This window comes from Manis javanica, chromosome 1 (assembly GCF_040802235.1).
Source record: "Manis javanica isolate MJ-LG chromosome 1, MJ_LKY, whole genome shotgun sequence".
NCBI classification, from domain to species: Eukaryota; Metazoa; Chordata; class Mammalia; order Pholidota; family Manidae; genus Manis; species Manis javanica.
The window spans coordinates 49,431,658-49,448,810 of record NC_133156.1 but is presented as its reverse complement, the minus strand read 5'-3'; the positions used below and the strand labels follow the sequence as shown (position 1 = coordinate 49,448,810).

The 17,153-nt window shown below is 45.0% G+C and overlaps 1 protein-coding gene across 2 annotated transcripts in view; it reads left to right on the top strand.

Annotated features, from left to right (window-relative positions):
* Nucleotides 1–17,153, top strand: part of SLIT3 (slit guidance ligand 3) — a 596,734-nt gene that overhangs the window by 524,750 nt on the left and 54,831 nt on the right. For both annotated transcript variants that reach the window (XM_036995101.2, XM_036995102.2), the window contains exon 21: nucleotides 15,878–15,946. In XM_036995101.2, coding sequence (XP_036850996.2) covers nucleotides 15,878–15,946 — 69 coding nt within the window. The remainder of the gene's footprint in view (nucleotides 1–15,877; nucleotides 15,947–17,153) is intronic.

Sequence of the window (17,153 nt, the reverse complement as noted above, 5' to 3'; positions counted from 1 at the left end):
AGATTAACATCCACTGGTCTGTCTGTCTGGCACTGTGAATGGAACATTCCCCCATGCATGATCTTGTAACAGCATGCCCTGGTCATCTGGAAAATACTGGTTCACCAAGTTAGGCAGATCTTCCTAATGTTGACACATCACATTATACAATACCAAGAATGTCATAGCCATTCATGTCACCACTGATCTCATTGGAAAAGTCTTTAAGGGGATGCTATGAAGCTCAATATGGTTTCTAAAATTTTAATCACTATGTGGAAGCTCAAGTTTTATCATTGCCAACAAATACTGTCAATACTGTCATATTTTTTTAAGTGACAAGCTCACTGGTTCATTTTTGAGAAATTGCCTACTAAATGCCCATCTCTGAATAACCTTGTTTGCTGGTCATTCTTTTAAGTAAAAATAGTGTGTCATGGGCATAAGTGGCTAGTTGAATTTGTAATTCAGTCACACAGGTGTTTTTCCTCAGACAACCAATGTACTTCTTCTGCAGGAGAAATGCTTTGTGCATACCTCCCATTTGTCACACAGAATATTAAAAAGCTGTGAGCTCAAGGGTCAAGGTTTAATGCAATTAATGACTTTTTACTGTTTTTTTTTTTTAGAGGGCATCTCTCATATTTATTGATCAAATGGTTATTAACAACAATAAAATTCTGTATAGGGGACTCAATGCACAATCATTAATCCACCCCAAGCCTACTTCTCAACAGTCTCCAATCTTCTGAAGCATAACGAACAAGTTCTTACATGGTGAACGAATTCTTACATAGTGAGTAAATTCTTACATGGTGAACAGTACAAGGGCAGTCATATCACAGAAACTTTCAGTTTTGATCACGCATTATGAACTATAAACAATCAGGTCAAATATGAATATTCATTTGATTTTTATACTTGATTCATATGTGAATCCCACATTTCTCCCTTATTATTATTATTATTTTTTTTAATAAAATGCTGAAGTGGTAGGTAGATGCAAGATAAAGGTAGAAAACATAGTTTAGTGCTGTAAGAAGGCAAATGTAGATGATCAGGTGTGTGCCTATAGACTAAGTATTAATCCAAGCTAGACAAGGGCAACAAAACATCCACGGATGCAGAAGATTTCTCTCAAAGCAGAGGGGGTGAGGTTCTAAGCCTCACCTCTGTTGATCCCCAATTTCTCACCTGATGGCCCCCCTGCAACTGTGCCTGTCTTAGGTTGTTCCTCCCTTGAGGAATCTTACCCATCTCTGGCTAACCAGTCATCTTCCGGGGTCATACAGGTAAATGTAAAGTTGGTAAGTGAGAGAGAAGCAATATTGTTTGAAAAGGTTAGCTTTTTACTTCTTTGCAGATTTATGCCCTATGGCTTCTATGCCCAGCATTTGTCTTGAGGTATCTTTACCACTTGGAAGAATTATGATACTCGGCAATTTCGATATGAGGCACGAATTCTACTTAAGGGTTGTAATTAGGAAGGAAGAAGAAAAGCTATAGAAGTAGCAGATGGAAGAAAACATGGGAAGATTGATTATTTCTTTGACATATCTTCTTGTAGAGTAACATAAGCATGTATAGGTTTTAAACTACTAATTAAATTGCATACACACATTAGCATAATAGGAATACAGGTACATAACCAAAGCAGACCTACAATTACCAGCCATCTCCAGTGAAACCAAGAAAACCAGTTAGGCACCCTAGGCATTGGTGAAAACTTATCAATGATATAATGGATATTGTCTAACTGAATTTGAATAGTTTGAGAAAAATCAGACAAATTAAAACAACACATTCCTGGGAACTGTTCACATCCCATATGTTCTTTTAACAGTAGATAGTCTGTAGTCGCAAGATTTTGGAGCGCTGCAACTTGCACTTCTCCTAATTCTTGGTTGAGTTCCGACAGTATAGATCCAGTCAAATTTTTTGTTTTACTGTATGCACAGGCCAGCTTAGATATCTCCTTCTTCATTCCAGTGGGAAGTCCAGGAACGGGTGGGATGAATGCAGCTACAACTGCAACAGTGCCAGGATCTTTGTTGAAGTTTTTTGATGATCATCTTCTGGAATGACTCTTCCAGAGAATGTTGATGTTGGAAGTTCTTCTTCATATCGTATCTTAATTAGTTTTCTGGGTAGCCAAATTAGGCTTTGATCCTCTGTATAAACACAAACAAACCCTTTGCCACACTTTGATATGCCCTTTATACCATTGTGAAGAACTTATTGGAGATCACCACACAGGAACTGCTCTTTCTTTCTAAGAGAAAGGAATATTATCAGAAAAATGTATTTCCATAGCTGATCATCTGACACCCTTTAAGTAATCAAAATTAAGGATATTTAAAGCATGCATTAATCATTGATTTACAGTTAGTTTTATCCTATCAGGGAGTAATCTCCCTTTTCTTTCTTTTTTTTTGTTATCATTAATCTACAATTACATGAAGAATATTATGTTTACTAGGCTCTCCCCTGTACCAGGTCCCCCCCACAAACCCCTTTACAGTCACTGTCCATCAGCATAGCAAAATGTTGTAGAATCACTACTTGTCTTCTCTGTGTTGTACAGCCCTCCCCTTTCTCCCCCCACCATTATGCATGCTAATCATAATACCCCCTTTCTTCTCCCCGCCCCTTATCCCTCCCTACCCACCCCTCCTGCCCAATCCCTTTCCCTTTGATAACTGTTAGTCCATTCTTGGGTTCTGTGGTTCTGCTGCTGTTTTGTTCCTTCAGTTTTTCCTTTGTTCTTATACTCCACAGATGAGTGAAATCATTTGGTATTTCTCTTTCTCCGCTTGGCTTATTTCACTGAGCATAGGGTAAATTCCTAGGAGTGGAATTCCTGGGTCAAATGGTAAGTCTATTTTGAGCATTTTGAGGAACCTCCATACTGCTTTCCACAATGGTTGAACTAATTTACATTCCCACCAGCAGTGTAGGAGGGTTCCCCTTTCTCCACAACCTCGCCAACATTTGTTGTTGTTTGTCTTTTGGATGGTAGCCATCCTTACTGGTGTCAGGTGATACCTCATTGTGGTTTTAATTTGCATTTCTCTGATAATTAGCATGTGGAGCATCTTTTCATGTGTCTGTTGGCCATCTGTATTTCTATTTTGGAGAACTGTCTGTTCAGTTCCTCTGCCCATTTTTTAATTGGATTATTTGTTTTTTGTTTGTTGAGGTGGGTGAGCTCTTTATATATTTTGGATGTCAAGCCTTTATCGGATCTGTCATTTACAAATATATTCTCCTATACTGTAGGGTACCTTTTTGTTCTATTGATGGTGTCTTTTGCTGTACAGAAGCTTTTCAGCTTAATATAGTCCCACTTGTTCATTTTTGCTCTTGTTTTCCTTGCTGAGGGAGATATGTTCAAGAAGAGGTACTCATGTTTATGTCTAAGAGGTTTTTGCCTATGTTTTTTTCTAAGAGTTTTATGGTTTCATGACTTACATTCAGATCTTTGATCCATTTGGAGTATACTTTTGTGTATGGGGTTAGACAGTGATCCAGTTTCATTCTCTTACATGTAGCGGTCCAGTTTTGCCAGCACCATCTGTTGAAGAGACTGTCATTTCCCCATTGCATGTCCATGGCTCCTTTATCAAATATTAATTGACCATATATGTTTGGGTTAATGTCTGGAGTCTCTAATCTGTTCCACTGGTCTGTGGCTTTGTTCTTGTGCCAGTACCAAATTGTCTTGATTACTATGGCTTTGTAGTAGAGCTTGAAGTTGGGGAGTGAGATCCCCCCTACTTTATTCTTCTTTCTCAGGATTGCTTTGGCTATTCGGGGTCTTTGGTGTTTCCATATGAATTTTTGAACTATTTGTTCCAGTTCGTTGAAGAACATTGCTGGTAATTTGATAGGGATTGCATCAAATCTGTATATTGCTTTAGGCAGGATGGCCGTTTTGACGATATTAATTCTTCCTAGCCACGAGCATGGGATGAGTTTCCATTTGTTAGTGTCCCCTTTAATTTCTCTTAAGAGTGACTTGTAGTTTTCAGGGGATAGGTCTTTCACTTCTTTGGTTAGGTTTATTCCTAGGTATTTTATTCTTTTTGATGCAATTGTGAATGAAATTGTTTTCCTGATTTCTCTTTCTATTGGTTCATTGTTAGTATATAGGAAAGCCACAGATTTCTGTATGTTAGTTTTGTATCCTGCAACTTTGCTGTATTCCGATATCAGTTCTAGTAGTTTTGGAGTAGAGTCTTTAGGGTTTTTTATGTACAATATCATATCATCTGCTAATAGTGACAGTTTAACTTCTTCTTTACCAATCTGGATTCCTTATATTTCTTTGTTTTGTCTGATTGCTGTGGCTAGGACCTCCAGTACTATGTTAAATAACAGTGAGGAGAGTGGGCATACCTGTCTTGTTCCCAATCTCAGAGGAAAAGCTTTCAGCTTCTCACTGTTCAGTATAATGTTGGCTGTGGGTTTATCATATATGGCCTTTATTATGTTGAGGTACTTGCCCTCTATACCCATTTTGCTGAGAGTTTTTATCATGAATGGATGTTGAATTTTGTCAAATGCTTTTTCAGCATCTATGGAGATGATCATGTGGTTTTTGTCTTTCTTTTTGTTGAGGTGGTGGATGATGTTGATGGATTTTTGAATGTTGTACCATCCTTGCATCCCTGGGATGAATCCCACTTGGTCATGGTGTATGATCCTTTTGATATACTGTTGAATTCTGTTTGCTAATATTTTATTGAGTATTTTTGCATCTACATTCATCAGGGATATTGGTCTGTAATTTTCTTTTTTGGTGGGGTCTTTGCCTGGTTTTGGTATTAGGGTGATGTTGGTTTCATGAAATGAGTTTGGGAGTATTCCCTCCTCTTCTATTTTTTGGAAAACTTTAAGGAGAATAGGTATTATGTCTTCTCTGTGTGTCTGATAAAATTCTGAGGTAAATCCGTCTGGCCTGGGAGTTTTGTTCTTGAGTAGTTTTTTTATTACCGTTTCAATTTCTTTGCTCGTAATTGGTTTGTTTAACTTTTGTGTTTCTTCCTTGGTCAGTCTTGGAAGGTTGTATTTTTCTAGGAAGTTGTCTATTTCTTCTAGGTTTTCCAGCTTGTTGGCATATAAGTTTTCATAGTAGTCTTTAATAATTCTTTGTATTTCTGTGGAGTCTGTCGTGATTTTTCCATTCTCATTTCTGATTCTGTTGATTTGTGTTGATTCTCTTTTTCTCTTAATAAGTTTGGCTAGAGGCTTATCTATTTTGTTTATTTTCTCAAAGAACCAGCTCTTGGTTTCATTGATTTTTTCTATTGTTTTATTCTTCTCAATTTTGTTTATTTCTTCTCTGATCTTTATTATGTCCCTCCTTCTGCTGACTTTAGGCCTCATTTGTTCTTCTTTTTCCAATTTTGATAATTGTGATGTTAGACTATTCATTTGGGATTGTTCTTCCTTCTTCAAGTGTGCCTGGATTGCTATATACTTTCCTCTTAAGACTGCTTTCGCTGCATCCCACAGAAGTTGGGGCTTTGTGTTGTTGTCATTTGTTTCCATATGTTCCTTGATCTCTTTTTTAATTTGTTCATTGGTCCATTGATTATTTAGTAGCATGTTGTTAAGCCTCCATGTGTTTGTGAGCCTTTTTGTTTTCTTTGTAGAATTTATTTCTAGTTTAATACCTTCATGGTCTGAAAAGTTGGTTGGTAGAATTTCAATATTTTAGAATTTACTGAGGCTCTTTTTGTGGGCTAGTATGTGGTCTATTCTGGAGAATGTCCCATGTGCACTTGAGAAGAATGTATATCCTGTTGCTTTTGGATGTAGAGTTCTATAGATGTCTATTAGGTCCATCTGTTCTACTGTGTTGTTCAGTGCCTCTGTGTTCTTACTTATTTTCTGCCTGGTGGGTCAATCCTTTGTGGTGAGTGGTGAGTTGAAGTCTCCTAAAATGAATGCATTGCATTCTCTTTCCTCCTTTAGTTCTGTTAGTATTTGTTTCACATATGCTGGTGCTCCTATGTTGGGTGCATATATATTTATAATGGTTATATCCTCTTGTTGGACTGAGCCCTTTATCATTATGTAGTGTCCTTCTTTATCTCGTTACTTTCTTTGTTTTGAAGTCTATTTTATCTGATATTAGTACTGCAACCCCTGCTTTCTTCTCTCTGTTGTTTGTCTGAAATATGTTTTTCCATCCCTTGACTTTTAGTCTGTGCATGTCTTTGGGTTTGAGGTGAGTTTCTTGTAAGCAGCATATAGATGGGTCTTGCTTTTTTATCCATTCTATTACTCTATGTCTTTTGATTGGTGCATTAAGTCCATTTACATTTAGGGTGACTATTGAAAGATATGTACTTATTGCCATTGCAGGCTTTAGATTCGTGGTTACCAAAGGTTCAAGGTTAGCCTCTTTAGTATCTTACTGCCTAACTTAGCTCACTTATTGAGCTGTTATATACACTGTCTGGAGGTTCTTGTCTTCTCTCCCTTCTTGTTCTTCCTCCTCCATTCTTCATATGTTAGGTATTTTGTTCTGTGCTCTTTTTAGGAGTGCTCCCATCTAGAGCAGTCCCTGTAAGATGCCCTGTAGAGGTGGTTTGTGGGAGGCAAATTCCCTCAACTTTTGCTTGTCTGGGAATTGTTTAATCCCTCCATCATATTTAAATGATCATCGTGCTGAATACAGTATCCTTGGTTCAAGGCCCTTCTGTTTCATTGCATTAAATATATCATGCCATTCTCTTCTGGCCTGTAAGTTTTCTGTCGAGAAGTCTAATGATAGTTTGATGGGTTTTCCTTTATAGGTGACCTTTTTCTCTCTAGCTGCCTTTAAAACTCTTTCCTTGTCCTTGATCTTTGCCATTTTAATTATTATGTGTCTTGGTGTTTTCCTCCTTGGGTCCTTTCTGTTGGGAGTTGTGTGTATTTCCGTAGTCTGTTCGATTATTTCCTCCCCCAGTTTGGGGAAGTTTTCAGCAATTATTTCTTCAAAGACACTTTCTATCCCTTTTTCTCTCTCTTCTTCTTCTGGTACCCCTATAATATGGATATTTTTCCTTTTGGATTGGTCACACAGGTCTCTTAATATTGTTTCATTCCTGGAGATCCTTTTATCTCTCTCTATGTCAGCTTCTATGCTTTCCTGTTCTCTGGTTTCTATTCCATCAATGGCCTCTTGCATCTTATCCATTCTTCTTATAAATCCTTCCAGAGTTTGTTTCACTTCTGTAATCTCCTTCCTGGCATCTGTGATCTCCCTCCGGACTTCATCCCTTAGCTCTTGCATATTTCTCTGCATCTCCGTCAGCATGTTTATGATTTTTATTTTGAATTCTTTTTCAGGAAGACTGGTTAGGTCTGTCTCCTTCTCTGGTGTTGTCTCTGTGATCTTGGTTTGCCTGTAATTTTGCCTTTTCATGGTGATAGAAATAGTTTGCAGAGCTGGGAACGAGTGATGGCTGGAAGAACTTCCCTTCTTTTTGGTTTGTGGCCTTCCTCTCCTGGGAGAACAGCGACCTCTAGTGGCTTGTGCTGGGCAGCTGCGTGCAGACAGGGCTTCTGTTTCCTGCCCGGCTGCTATGGAGTTTATCTCCGCTGTTGCAGTGGGCGTGGCCTGTCTCAGGCTGCTACTCCAAAATGTTGGAGCTGCGTTGGAGGGGGAGTGGCCAGAAGGCTATTTATCTCCCTGAGGGGCCTCTGTGCTCCCTGCTGCCCTGGAGGTTAGAGTGCCCAGGGATCCCTGGATTCCCTCCCTCTGGACTAAGTGTCCCAGGACGCTTCCGTCCAGTTTTGGGGTCCCTGTCCCTTTAAGACTTCCATAAAGCACTCGCAAAAAAAAAAAAAAGCCGCTCGCTTTTCTTTGTTCTCCAGCGCCGGCCTCAGGGGCCCGCTCACCGGTCTTGCTGCCCTGTTTCCCTAGTATCCAGGACCCAGCGCATGCACTGTGTCTGCGCTCTGGTCCAGATGGCTGGGGCTGGGTGTTCAGCAGTCCTGGGCTCCCTCTCCCTCTCCGCTCTGACTCCTCTCCTCCTGTTGGAAGCTGGGGGCAGGGGCGCTCAGGTCCCACCGGGCTGGGGCTTCTATCTTACCCCCTTCGTAAGGCGCTGGGTTCTCGGAGGTGTGGATGTGGTCTGGATGTTGTCCTGTGTCCTCTGGTCTCTATTCTAGGAAGAGTTGTCTTTGTTATATTTTCATAAATATATGTGGTTTTGGGAGGAGATTTCCACTGCTCTACTCACACCACCATCTTGGCTCCCTCCCCTTTTTACTCTTTTAACAAGGTCATTCTTAAGTAAAACTGGCTTTTTTTTTTGCAAGTGCATGGAGGTCAAGAATACAGTGACCACTGATATCACTTGGTGCCACTGCCTTAATTCATACTGAGCTGCCAGCTGTTTTTCTCACACATTGAAAAAAGAAAACAATGTTCTAGTCTTATTAAAAAACTAGTTACAGCCTCAGATCCAATGAAAGAAAGTAGGGAAGCCCTAGGGGTCCATGGATGACACTTTGAGAACCACTCAGGTCATTACACCAATAGGCAAAGAGCACAGAGACACCCGCTAGATGTCAATGCTCAAGTTCCTGATTTAAAAGCAAACGTACAAAGTGTCACTGCCAGAAGAGCAGAAACAGATGCAAACCATCACAGCCCCCAAGGTCCCTGGCACAAATACCCTGCAAAGGCTGAGGGACTTACCATCTTCAGAAAGTTCCCTCACTGCTGTGCCATGTGCCTTACCATTCCGGAAAACTGAAACCTGAAAATTTGTTTCCATTTAAGGAAATGTTTACTTACATCAGGCCTTCCTGATTCTGCAGACAAACTCCACAATCCTGCATCTTCCTAAGGGCTAGAAAGTAGAACCAGAATCTAGTGCCAGTAAACAGTGCTCTCCCACCCCCCACCTTGCCCCTGCAGCCCACTCCTAACAGGAAGCTCCCATCCTGATTCTAGTCTGAGGCCCGTGGTCACGCATTTGTTGTCCTGCCACTGCTATCCGGGGAGAGGGGAAGGGAAGGATGGTGTCTCTCTCCCTGCTGGAAGGAGGGGTTACTACTGGGGTGTGAGGTCTGAGGACATCATGGGAAGCAGGCTGGCACACACACATGGACGATAGCCATGCATGCCAGAGAAGAGGCAGGGCGACGCAGTGAGTGACAAGCACACGTGAGTGGCAACCACAGTATGTACTCTGGGATAGAAGGAATCCAGAAAACTGTGCCTGTCCTGGCCTTTAGGAAAGCACAGGAATGTCCTGTGTGTAGCCCACAGCTTCCTCTACATCACATTTACTGTGTGCTGGGTGCTGGGCTAGATTTTCCGCATATGTGACCTCATTTAATCCTCCCAAAAAGCCTACAAGGCAAGTGTTATTCCCGTTTTGCAGATGGGATACCTGAGGCTTGGGAAGGCTGAGTAATTTCTTAAGATCATGCTGACAAGATGCAGCAGATGATAGACTCGAGCCCAGGTCTGTCTGACCCCAAGGCCCATCCTTTAGCCACTAAAGCACCGCCTCCCTTTGGCAGAGGCTCAGGTACCTGTGTGCTCTGCCCAGCATCCTGGCTTGGTGGGGACTTGTAGACAGCCACAGGTCTGCTTGGAAACTGCCACCTGCATTTAGAAAACCCCAGCACCAGCCATGATGCTACAGGCCCCTGTGAGAGGTTCCATCCGGGCCCATCCTGGCGGCTGGGCCTGCTTTGGCAGTACTGCTGTGCAGGCCCCCCAGAGCACTCGGCAGAGCAACTGCCCAGCGCTGGCTGCATCCTTGCTCTGCTCACAGCCGGGGGGAGGGACAGACGTGCCTGCAGCCGGCTGGCTCTGGGCCCAGCAGCCCCGACGAGTCCTGGCTCAGGCCCTGGCCCAGAGGAGACCTCAGCTGATGGCTTCGGTAGAGGACACTTCTAGGCCGTCGTGCAGTCATGACCACTGTGGGAGGGGCTGAGGGAGGCCTGAGCACAGGCCACAGGCTAAGAGAGGCTCCTTCACTCAGTCAATGTTCATTCAGTCTGTTGTGCCAGGTAATGTCACAGGAGCTGGGCACACAGCAGCTAACATGACAGAGATCCCTGATGTCAGAAACTTCAAATCAAGGAGGAAAACAATAAGAAAGTTAACCAATAAATTAAGCATTTCAGGTAGGAAGTAGAATAGTGTTTCCCAGGGAAGTAAAGGGGGGAAATGAGTAGAAAGAGCATGTTTTGCAAAGATCCCAAAGTGGAAAGATCAGGAAACCGAGAAGACCATGAGCTGGAGCATATAGAATGGAAAAGAATGTGGTGAGAAGGGTGTGTAAAACTTAAGAAGGGTATGTAAGTTCTTGTAGGCCATGGTGAGGGCTGACTCTTTATCCCAGGAGAAATGCAGGAGCCAAGGGGACTTCTAAGCAGGAAAGTGACATGATCTGATTCTCATTTTAGAAATATTATTCTGGAATAAGAATAGAAAATAAACAAAAAAGATCATTATCTGTCATTCAGTAATCATATGTATTATTGGATGGAGATATATGTGTGTATAGGTGTATATTTTTACATACATGTGTATATATTCAAAATTATTGAACACTAGTGCGCCAAGCACTGCTCCAAGAGCTTTCCAGAGAGACTCATTTAATCTTCATAATCGCTGCAAGGTGCTGATCATTATAAGCCTCATTTTACAGATGAAACGCAAGCTCAGAGACATTAAGTAACTTGCCCAAGGTTACACAGCACTGACTAGTGGAGCCAGGATGTAAGGCTGGGCTGCCTGGCTTCTGAGCTGCTCCTGCATAACCCCAACTCCCTGCTGGCAATCCTGGCCCAGAGGGGGTGCTCCTGGAAGGTAGCTGCCCTCCTCCTTCACTGCTCAACAGGTCCCAGGGTTCTTTGTGGGGCACTTGTCAGCACCACAGAACTCAAAACAGAACTAGGGAAAATGCATTTGACAGAGCTCTGTGGATTTTCATGCAAAGCAGACATGTCCTCATGTGCTTGCGCTGGGCTGAAACAGATGATTTAAATGCGGATCAACACAAAAGTTGACCCACTAGAAATGCTCTAGTAGTTCTAAGGCTGGCAGGGCAAGAGTGCAGTCTTCTGAAAGCATCCCTCTGGGATCTGGGCTGCAGGCTACAGGCAACTTTGGAGTTCAGACTTTCCATGAAGGGTTTTTTACAAAGAATGCTTTTCCACACAACCGCATCTTCATCTCTGAAGTAAAACCTTTTGATTCTGCATCTTCAGAGCTTCAATGCCAAGTCGCCAGGGACCTCTGCACTTAAAGCAGCTCCCACTCAGCTCCGCAGTGTGAAATGCAGCTACACCTGGGGAATCCTGGGCTTTTCATCGTAGGAATGATGTTGCCTGAGCATCTCTGGTTGCCAGCTAGTGTGCTGGGATGCTGCAGTGAGGAAAACAGACACGATTCGGCCTCATTAATCACAATCACAGAATCACACTACAGATGTCAGTTACCATGGGGGTTAAATTCTGTGAAGAAAATGTACCAAAGGCTTTGGGAACCTGTCATGTTACAATGGGCGCAGGAGATATTGGGGAAGTGATGCCCGAGTGGAGATGGAGGAGTCTGTCTGAGTTACTTTGGCAAAGAGGAAGAAGAGGGGCTAGCGTGTGCAAAGACCTGCCCCTCCAAAAGGAGTGGGGGGCATCTGGGGAGGGCTAAGATTGGTGGAATCAGAGGTGAGAGGAGACTTTGCTGTAAAATGAACCAGAGAAGGAGGCAGGGACTGTGGCTGTTAATTTTATGTGTCAACTCTGCCAGGCTGTGTTACCCAGCTACATGTTGCTGGGAAGGTATTTTGTAGGTACAATTAACACCTACAATCAGTTGACTTTTTAAGTAAAGGTGATTACCAAGGATAATGTAGAGATGGACCTCATATGAGCCACTGAAGTCCTTAAGAACAAAAACTGAAGTTTCCTGGAAGGAATTCTGCCTCAAGACTATAGCACAGAAATTCTGCTTGACTTTGCAGCTTGCTGGCATTCCTTCCTTAAATTCTCTCTCTCTCTGTATATGTGTGTGTGTGTGTGTGTGTGTGTGTGTGTGTGTATTTACATATGTGTATACACATTTATGTATATGTGTGTATATATATATTTATATTTACATGCGGTTCTGTGTGTGTGTGTGTGTGTGTGTGTGTGTGTGTGTGTGTGTGTGTGTGTGTATCCCCTATTGATCTGCTGCTCTTGAGAACTCTGAGACGGGGCAGACCACAGAAAACTTGGCAGAATTTGGGCAGGAATTGGGTAGTCTTTCTCTAACAAGCAGTAGAAGCCAAAGAAGGGTTTTAAGCAGGGAGAGCAGCTACTCCAGTCAGCATCAGGATAGCACTGATCAAAGCCAGGCTGGAGCCCGGAGAACAGCCCACTGGGCCCAGAGGCTCCAGAAGCATCTGTGTCATGTTGCCCCCTGAACCTCCCTGTCTCCGATGAGGAAGACATTGGCATCCCTAAACTCGAGTGATCATTTATGCAGTTTACTCAACTGTTCTGCAAACACATTTATAGAGCACAGTCTCCCTACAGGGGCTTGTGGGCCAGGCACGTGGTATGCCTTGAGACCACTGGAGATTTTTTTTTTTAACCCAGGGCTCTGTGAACAGTCCTCTATATACATTCATTCATTCATTCACTCAGAAAATATTTGTATCCCTACTCTTACTAAGCATTATAATAGGCACTGGAGATGTAGCAGAAATAGAACCAGCAAAAATCCCTGTGACATCCAGCTTACAGTCCAGTGGGAATGAGAGAAACAAGTAAATTGAATAGCAAGTATATTCTCCTGGGACTGAGGTGGCTGAGAGTGAAAGTAAGGAGCTCTAAGTGGAAGGGCAAATCACATAGGGTTGGCTTTTCAGGCACTGGAGTCCAACAAGTCTGAGTTTAGAGCCTGGCTCCTGGACTGACTGACCTCTCTGAGCCTCAGTATGCTCATCAACAAAATGGACAAAATACCCAGCAAAATATGCTCCCAGCCCAGAGTCTCTCTGTCCCATGGCCCCGGAACGTAGGCCTCAGAAAGGCTGCTAGGTTGCTTGTTTGTTTTGCAGTCGCCCTTGTCCCCGAGTTGCCTGTGAGGTTAAGTAACTTGCCACAAGTCACACTGCAAGCCCAGGCTACCAACCTGCCCTCAGATGGGCTTGTCTGGGGCCTTTGGGAAATACCCCAGAAGGACACTAGGGGTTTTGGCGTCTTACCCTGGGTTTCATCTCTGATGCCTCAGGTTTGCTGGGTAGTTATAGCAAGTCATTGAGAAAGAGAGTAAGTGGCATAGTAGAGAGCGGGAGCCGCCTGTCTGAGGCCGCACTCCTTCGGAGGCTCCCTCAGGGTGAATTAGTCTCCGGCCAGGCCAGCGGGGAGCCTCCCACTGGCCCTGCCCACTCACCGCTCCTGCCCCCAGGCTTCCATCCTCAGAGCACTTGCTGCAGGCAAGCAGGAAGGTGAGCACGCAGCCTGGCTGCCCTCCCCTCCTTCAGCCCGCACAGACCCCAGAATGCCACCTCCCCTACAGAGCCTCCCTGCTCAGCCGAGAAAGCTGGAAGCCTCCCCCCACTCCCCTCCACGCCTGCTCCTCCCCACTACCAGCTGAGCCCCTGCCAGTGTTGAGGCCCAGAGCCAGTGTGAATGCCCTACAGCCTGGCACTCGGGGCAGGGCAGAAGGTTGAATGCAAATGAGAGGCATTCAGGAAGCTCTGTGTGACACCAGCCCCCTGCACCTGTCTGCCTTCATGCTGCTCACTGCACTCCGCATAAACTGACCCTCAAAGCCTTGGGGTGCTCCGCCCCATCTCCCACGGTCCTCTGCTCACCCACCTGACTTCCACCTCCCTGACCATTGTTGCCTGCGTCCGTCTGTGCTCAAGCTCAGGGCCCTCCACAGGCCTCCCTCTTGCCGGCTTCTCCCTCCTCCCCTGCTCCTTCCATCTCAAATGTCTCCTGCTCCGCTGCATCTTTCTGCAGTAAGCCCCTTGGCCTTCTCCATCACAGCTCCTTGTTCCTCTCCTTAAAGCATCCATCACAATTTGTAATTTATGTCACTTTATGTGCACGTGTCCCCTCCCTCCCCACGTGCCCCCACATTAGATTTTTAAATGCCAGAAAGCAGGCATCCTGCCTCCCTTATTCACCAGTATATACAGTACCTGGCACATTGCAGTTGCTTAATGAAATTTCTGCCTGAATAAACAAATGCATCAGTGAATATCTTTCTCTTAGCTCCTCTGCCGGAGGGCATGATCAAAGTGTGTGTGTGACTGAATTTCAAGCCATATGCTCAAGCCCCCTGAAGGCAGATATGCAGTCCGCTTCATCTTTCTATCTCCTCCAGCATCTAGCATAGCTCTTGGCACAAAACAAGCACACAACCAAGGCTTGAGGACCAAAGGAAGGTTATTCCACCATGCCATGGCAAGCTGAGGCCATGTGGGATCCTGTCTGGTGTTCTGTGCCATGAGAGTCCCCAGGGGCCAGCCATAGAAATAAAGTCACTTTGCCTTAGTTTAAGGTAATATCCATTCCAACTTGCCCTTAAAGCTAAGCCTGAGTTGGTCATTGACAAACTTCCCAGGATCCTGGTTTTACCCATTTCATCTTAGTCGATCATCTTGTGGCTGGTCCAGTCAGCCAGGTTGTCTGTCTGCGCACAGACTGGCAGTTCCCACTGTCACTCAGAAGCCAGTTAGAAATGCAGTCTCCAACCTGTCGGGAGACCTGCTGGGTCAGATCCCAGGTGATTTATGTGTGCATTAAAATTTGGGAAGCACGGGGCTAAAGAAAGATAGACCTGGGGTGGTCTGCCCTCATTGAGCTTAAGGCAGGTGTTGTGCCAATGGACTGCAGTGGCTGGATGTTGACTGCTCTGAGAGCGGAAGCCATGGGGGCCTGATACCAAGGGAAACTTGCCCAGGAGGTCAGAACAGGCATGGTAAGCCTTCTTAAGGTTTTGCAATTTCATCCTGAGAGCAGCAGGAAGCCCAGGGAAAGAGGTTTACAGTAAGAGTGGGGCTGAATGAATTGGCCCATGTTGCCTCTTGAGGGTAGAAATAACTTCTGTAATTCATGATGGAAAAGAGACTTTGTTCTCTCATCTTCCCCCACGCTCAAGTGTCCGAGGAGTTTGTCCCATCCTAGATGAACAGGTGAGGGCCAGACCCTGAGGTCGAGCGAGCCTTTGCCCATCCAGAAGGAGTCTCCATCTGTTGGTGCACCCTCATTCTGAACCCATGTCCCCACCCACGTGTGGCTTCCCTGCCGGGAGCCATCCACAACACAGCACTCCAGGAACATGCCTGTCTCCTCCGCTTCCAGATGCACATCACAGATACTCAACACTGAGTTAGGGTTCTGGGGATGCATTGTGGCCCCACCTCCCACGCCGTCTGAGTGTTGAGTAGAGGCCATATGAACTGTGATAGGAGCACAGCCAGAGACCTGGCTTCGCATTCTCCCTCGCCGTGTGGCCTTGGGCAAGTGTTCTTGATTAATCTCTGAAATTCTATTTCCTCAACTGCGTATCCCTGCCACTGAGGGTATTGTGAGGGTTGGGTACAATGTGGGTATTTATTTATTGAACAAATACTTCTTTAACACCTACCATGTACATCTCTGTACAGTCTTGAGGGACCCAACACTGGACAATTTTAGACAAGAGCCCCGCCGTCCTGAGACTTAGCAGTCTAGTGGGGAGAAATGTCGTTAGTTGAATAAGCACACAAATGATTTTAAATGACAAATATAGTATGTGCTTTGCAGGCAGAGAAAGAGCTGTGAGAGAGTAAAACAGGGCCCCCATCTTGCCTGGACAGTCAGGTAGCGTCTCTGAGAAAACGAGAACATGCACAGTGTCTCTGCCGAGTGTCACTCCACACCTCTCTTTCAGGTACCTGGAAGGAAACCACTTAACAGCTGTGCCCAGGGAGCTGTCCACCCTCCGACACCTGACACTAATGTAAGGAACCGGCTGCGCGTGGGACACTTCATTTTCTCTCCTGAGGGGCTGTGGAGGGTGAGGGAGGACAGTGGGGCAGGCTCAGCACTGTGCGCAGAGGCAGCTGGGAGGAGCGGACCAGCCTGACGAGCCAGGTCTTCCTGCGAAAACCACATGCAGAAATGCCCAGAACCTGGCATCACTGGCCACCCACATCACTTCTCCTCGGCTTGGTGTAGGCAGGGAGCCTCTGACCTTCTGGGGTCCCGATTAAGTTCCTGAGACTCCTCAGTTTCAAATTTCTTGGAAGCTGTGGCTGCACTTAGGTTTGCCAACAGCATAAATGAGCATTTCTTCTTCTTTCTTTAGTGCCCAAAAAATGCTCTAAGTACATGGTTCAAACTGAGGTACCGTCAGGTAGTAACCACTACTGGCTCCAGGTCTACCAAGACTCAGGAAAAATCCCAGATGGGGGCAAGACTGCTGGGCACAGGCAGGGCCCAGGGAGCTGGGTGGTCTGTGAGCTTTGTCCCTCAACAGCCTCACTGCCTTGTCAAGAGGGGACCCAGAGGGTGCAAAACAGTTCCTTGGGCAAGTGGTCATTGACAGGTCATATGTCCTGTCCACTGAGGAGCTGGGAGCCAGTCCACGGAGGGGAGATGAGAGTTCTTTCAGAGGGAACAGCTTGGGAAGGGGGCAGGGGGCCACTGAGGAAGAGCAGCAAAAGCCACTTGTTGCCTTACACAGCCTGGCTTCCTAGGTGCCCCAAAACCAACCTCTAGGTAAGGCTTCCTCAACCTCTGCACTCTGGACATTTGGGGCCAGATAATTCTCTGTTGTGTGGGCTGTCGTGGGATGTTTAACAGCACCCTATGCACTAGATGCTGGCAGCACACCTCCTCCGCCAGTGACAACCAAGAATGTCTCCGGATGTTGCCAAACATCTCTGGGGAGCAAAAGTGCTCCCAGTGAGAACCCCCACTCTTGAGCGAGGTCTCAGCTTCAATGGGTTTGCCTGTGTGTGTGTTTTAATACTGATGCTCAAGCCCATCCCAGACCAATTCCATCAGAATATCTGATTTATAAATCAGAATATCTGGGCACAGAACCCAGATCTTGGAGGATATAAAAGCTCTCCAGGTGAGACTAATGTGCAGCAACTGTTAAAAACCACTGCTGGGCATATTGATCCCTGAAGAGAAGAGGAAACTGGCAAAGGGCTATACAC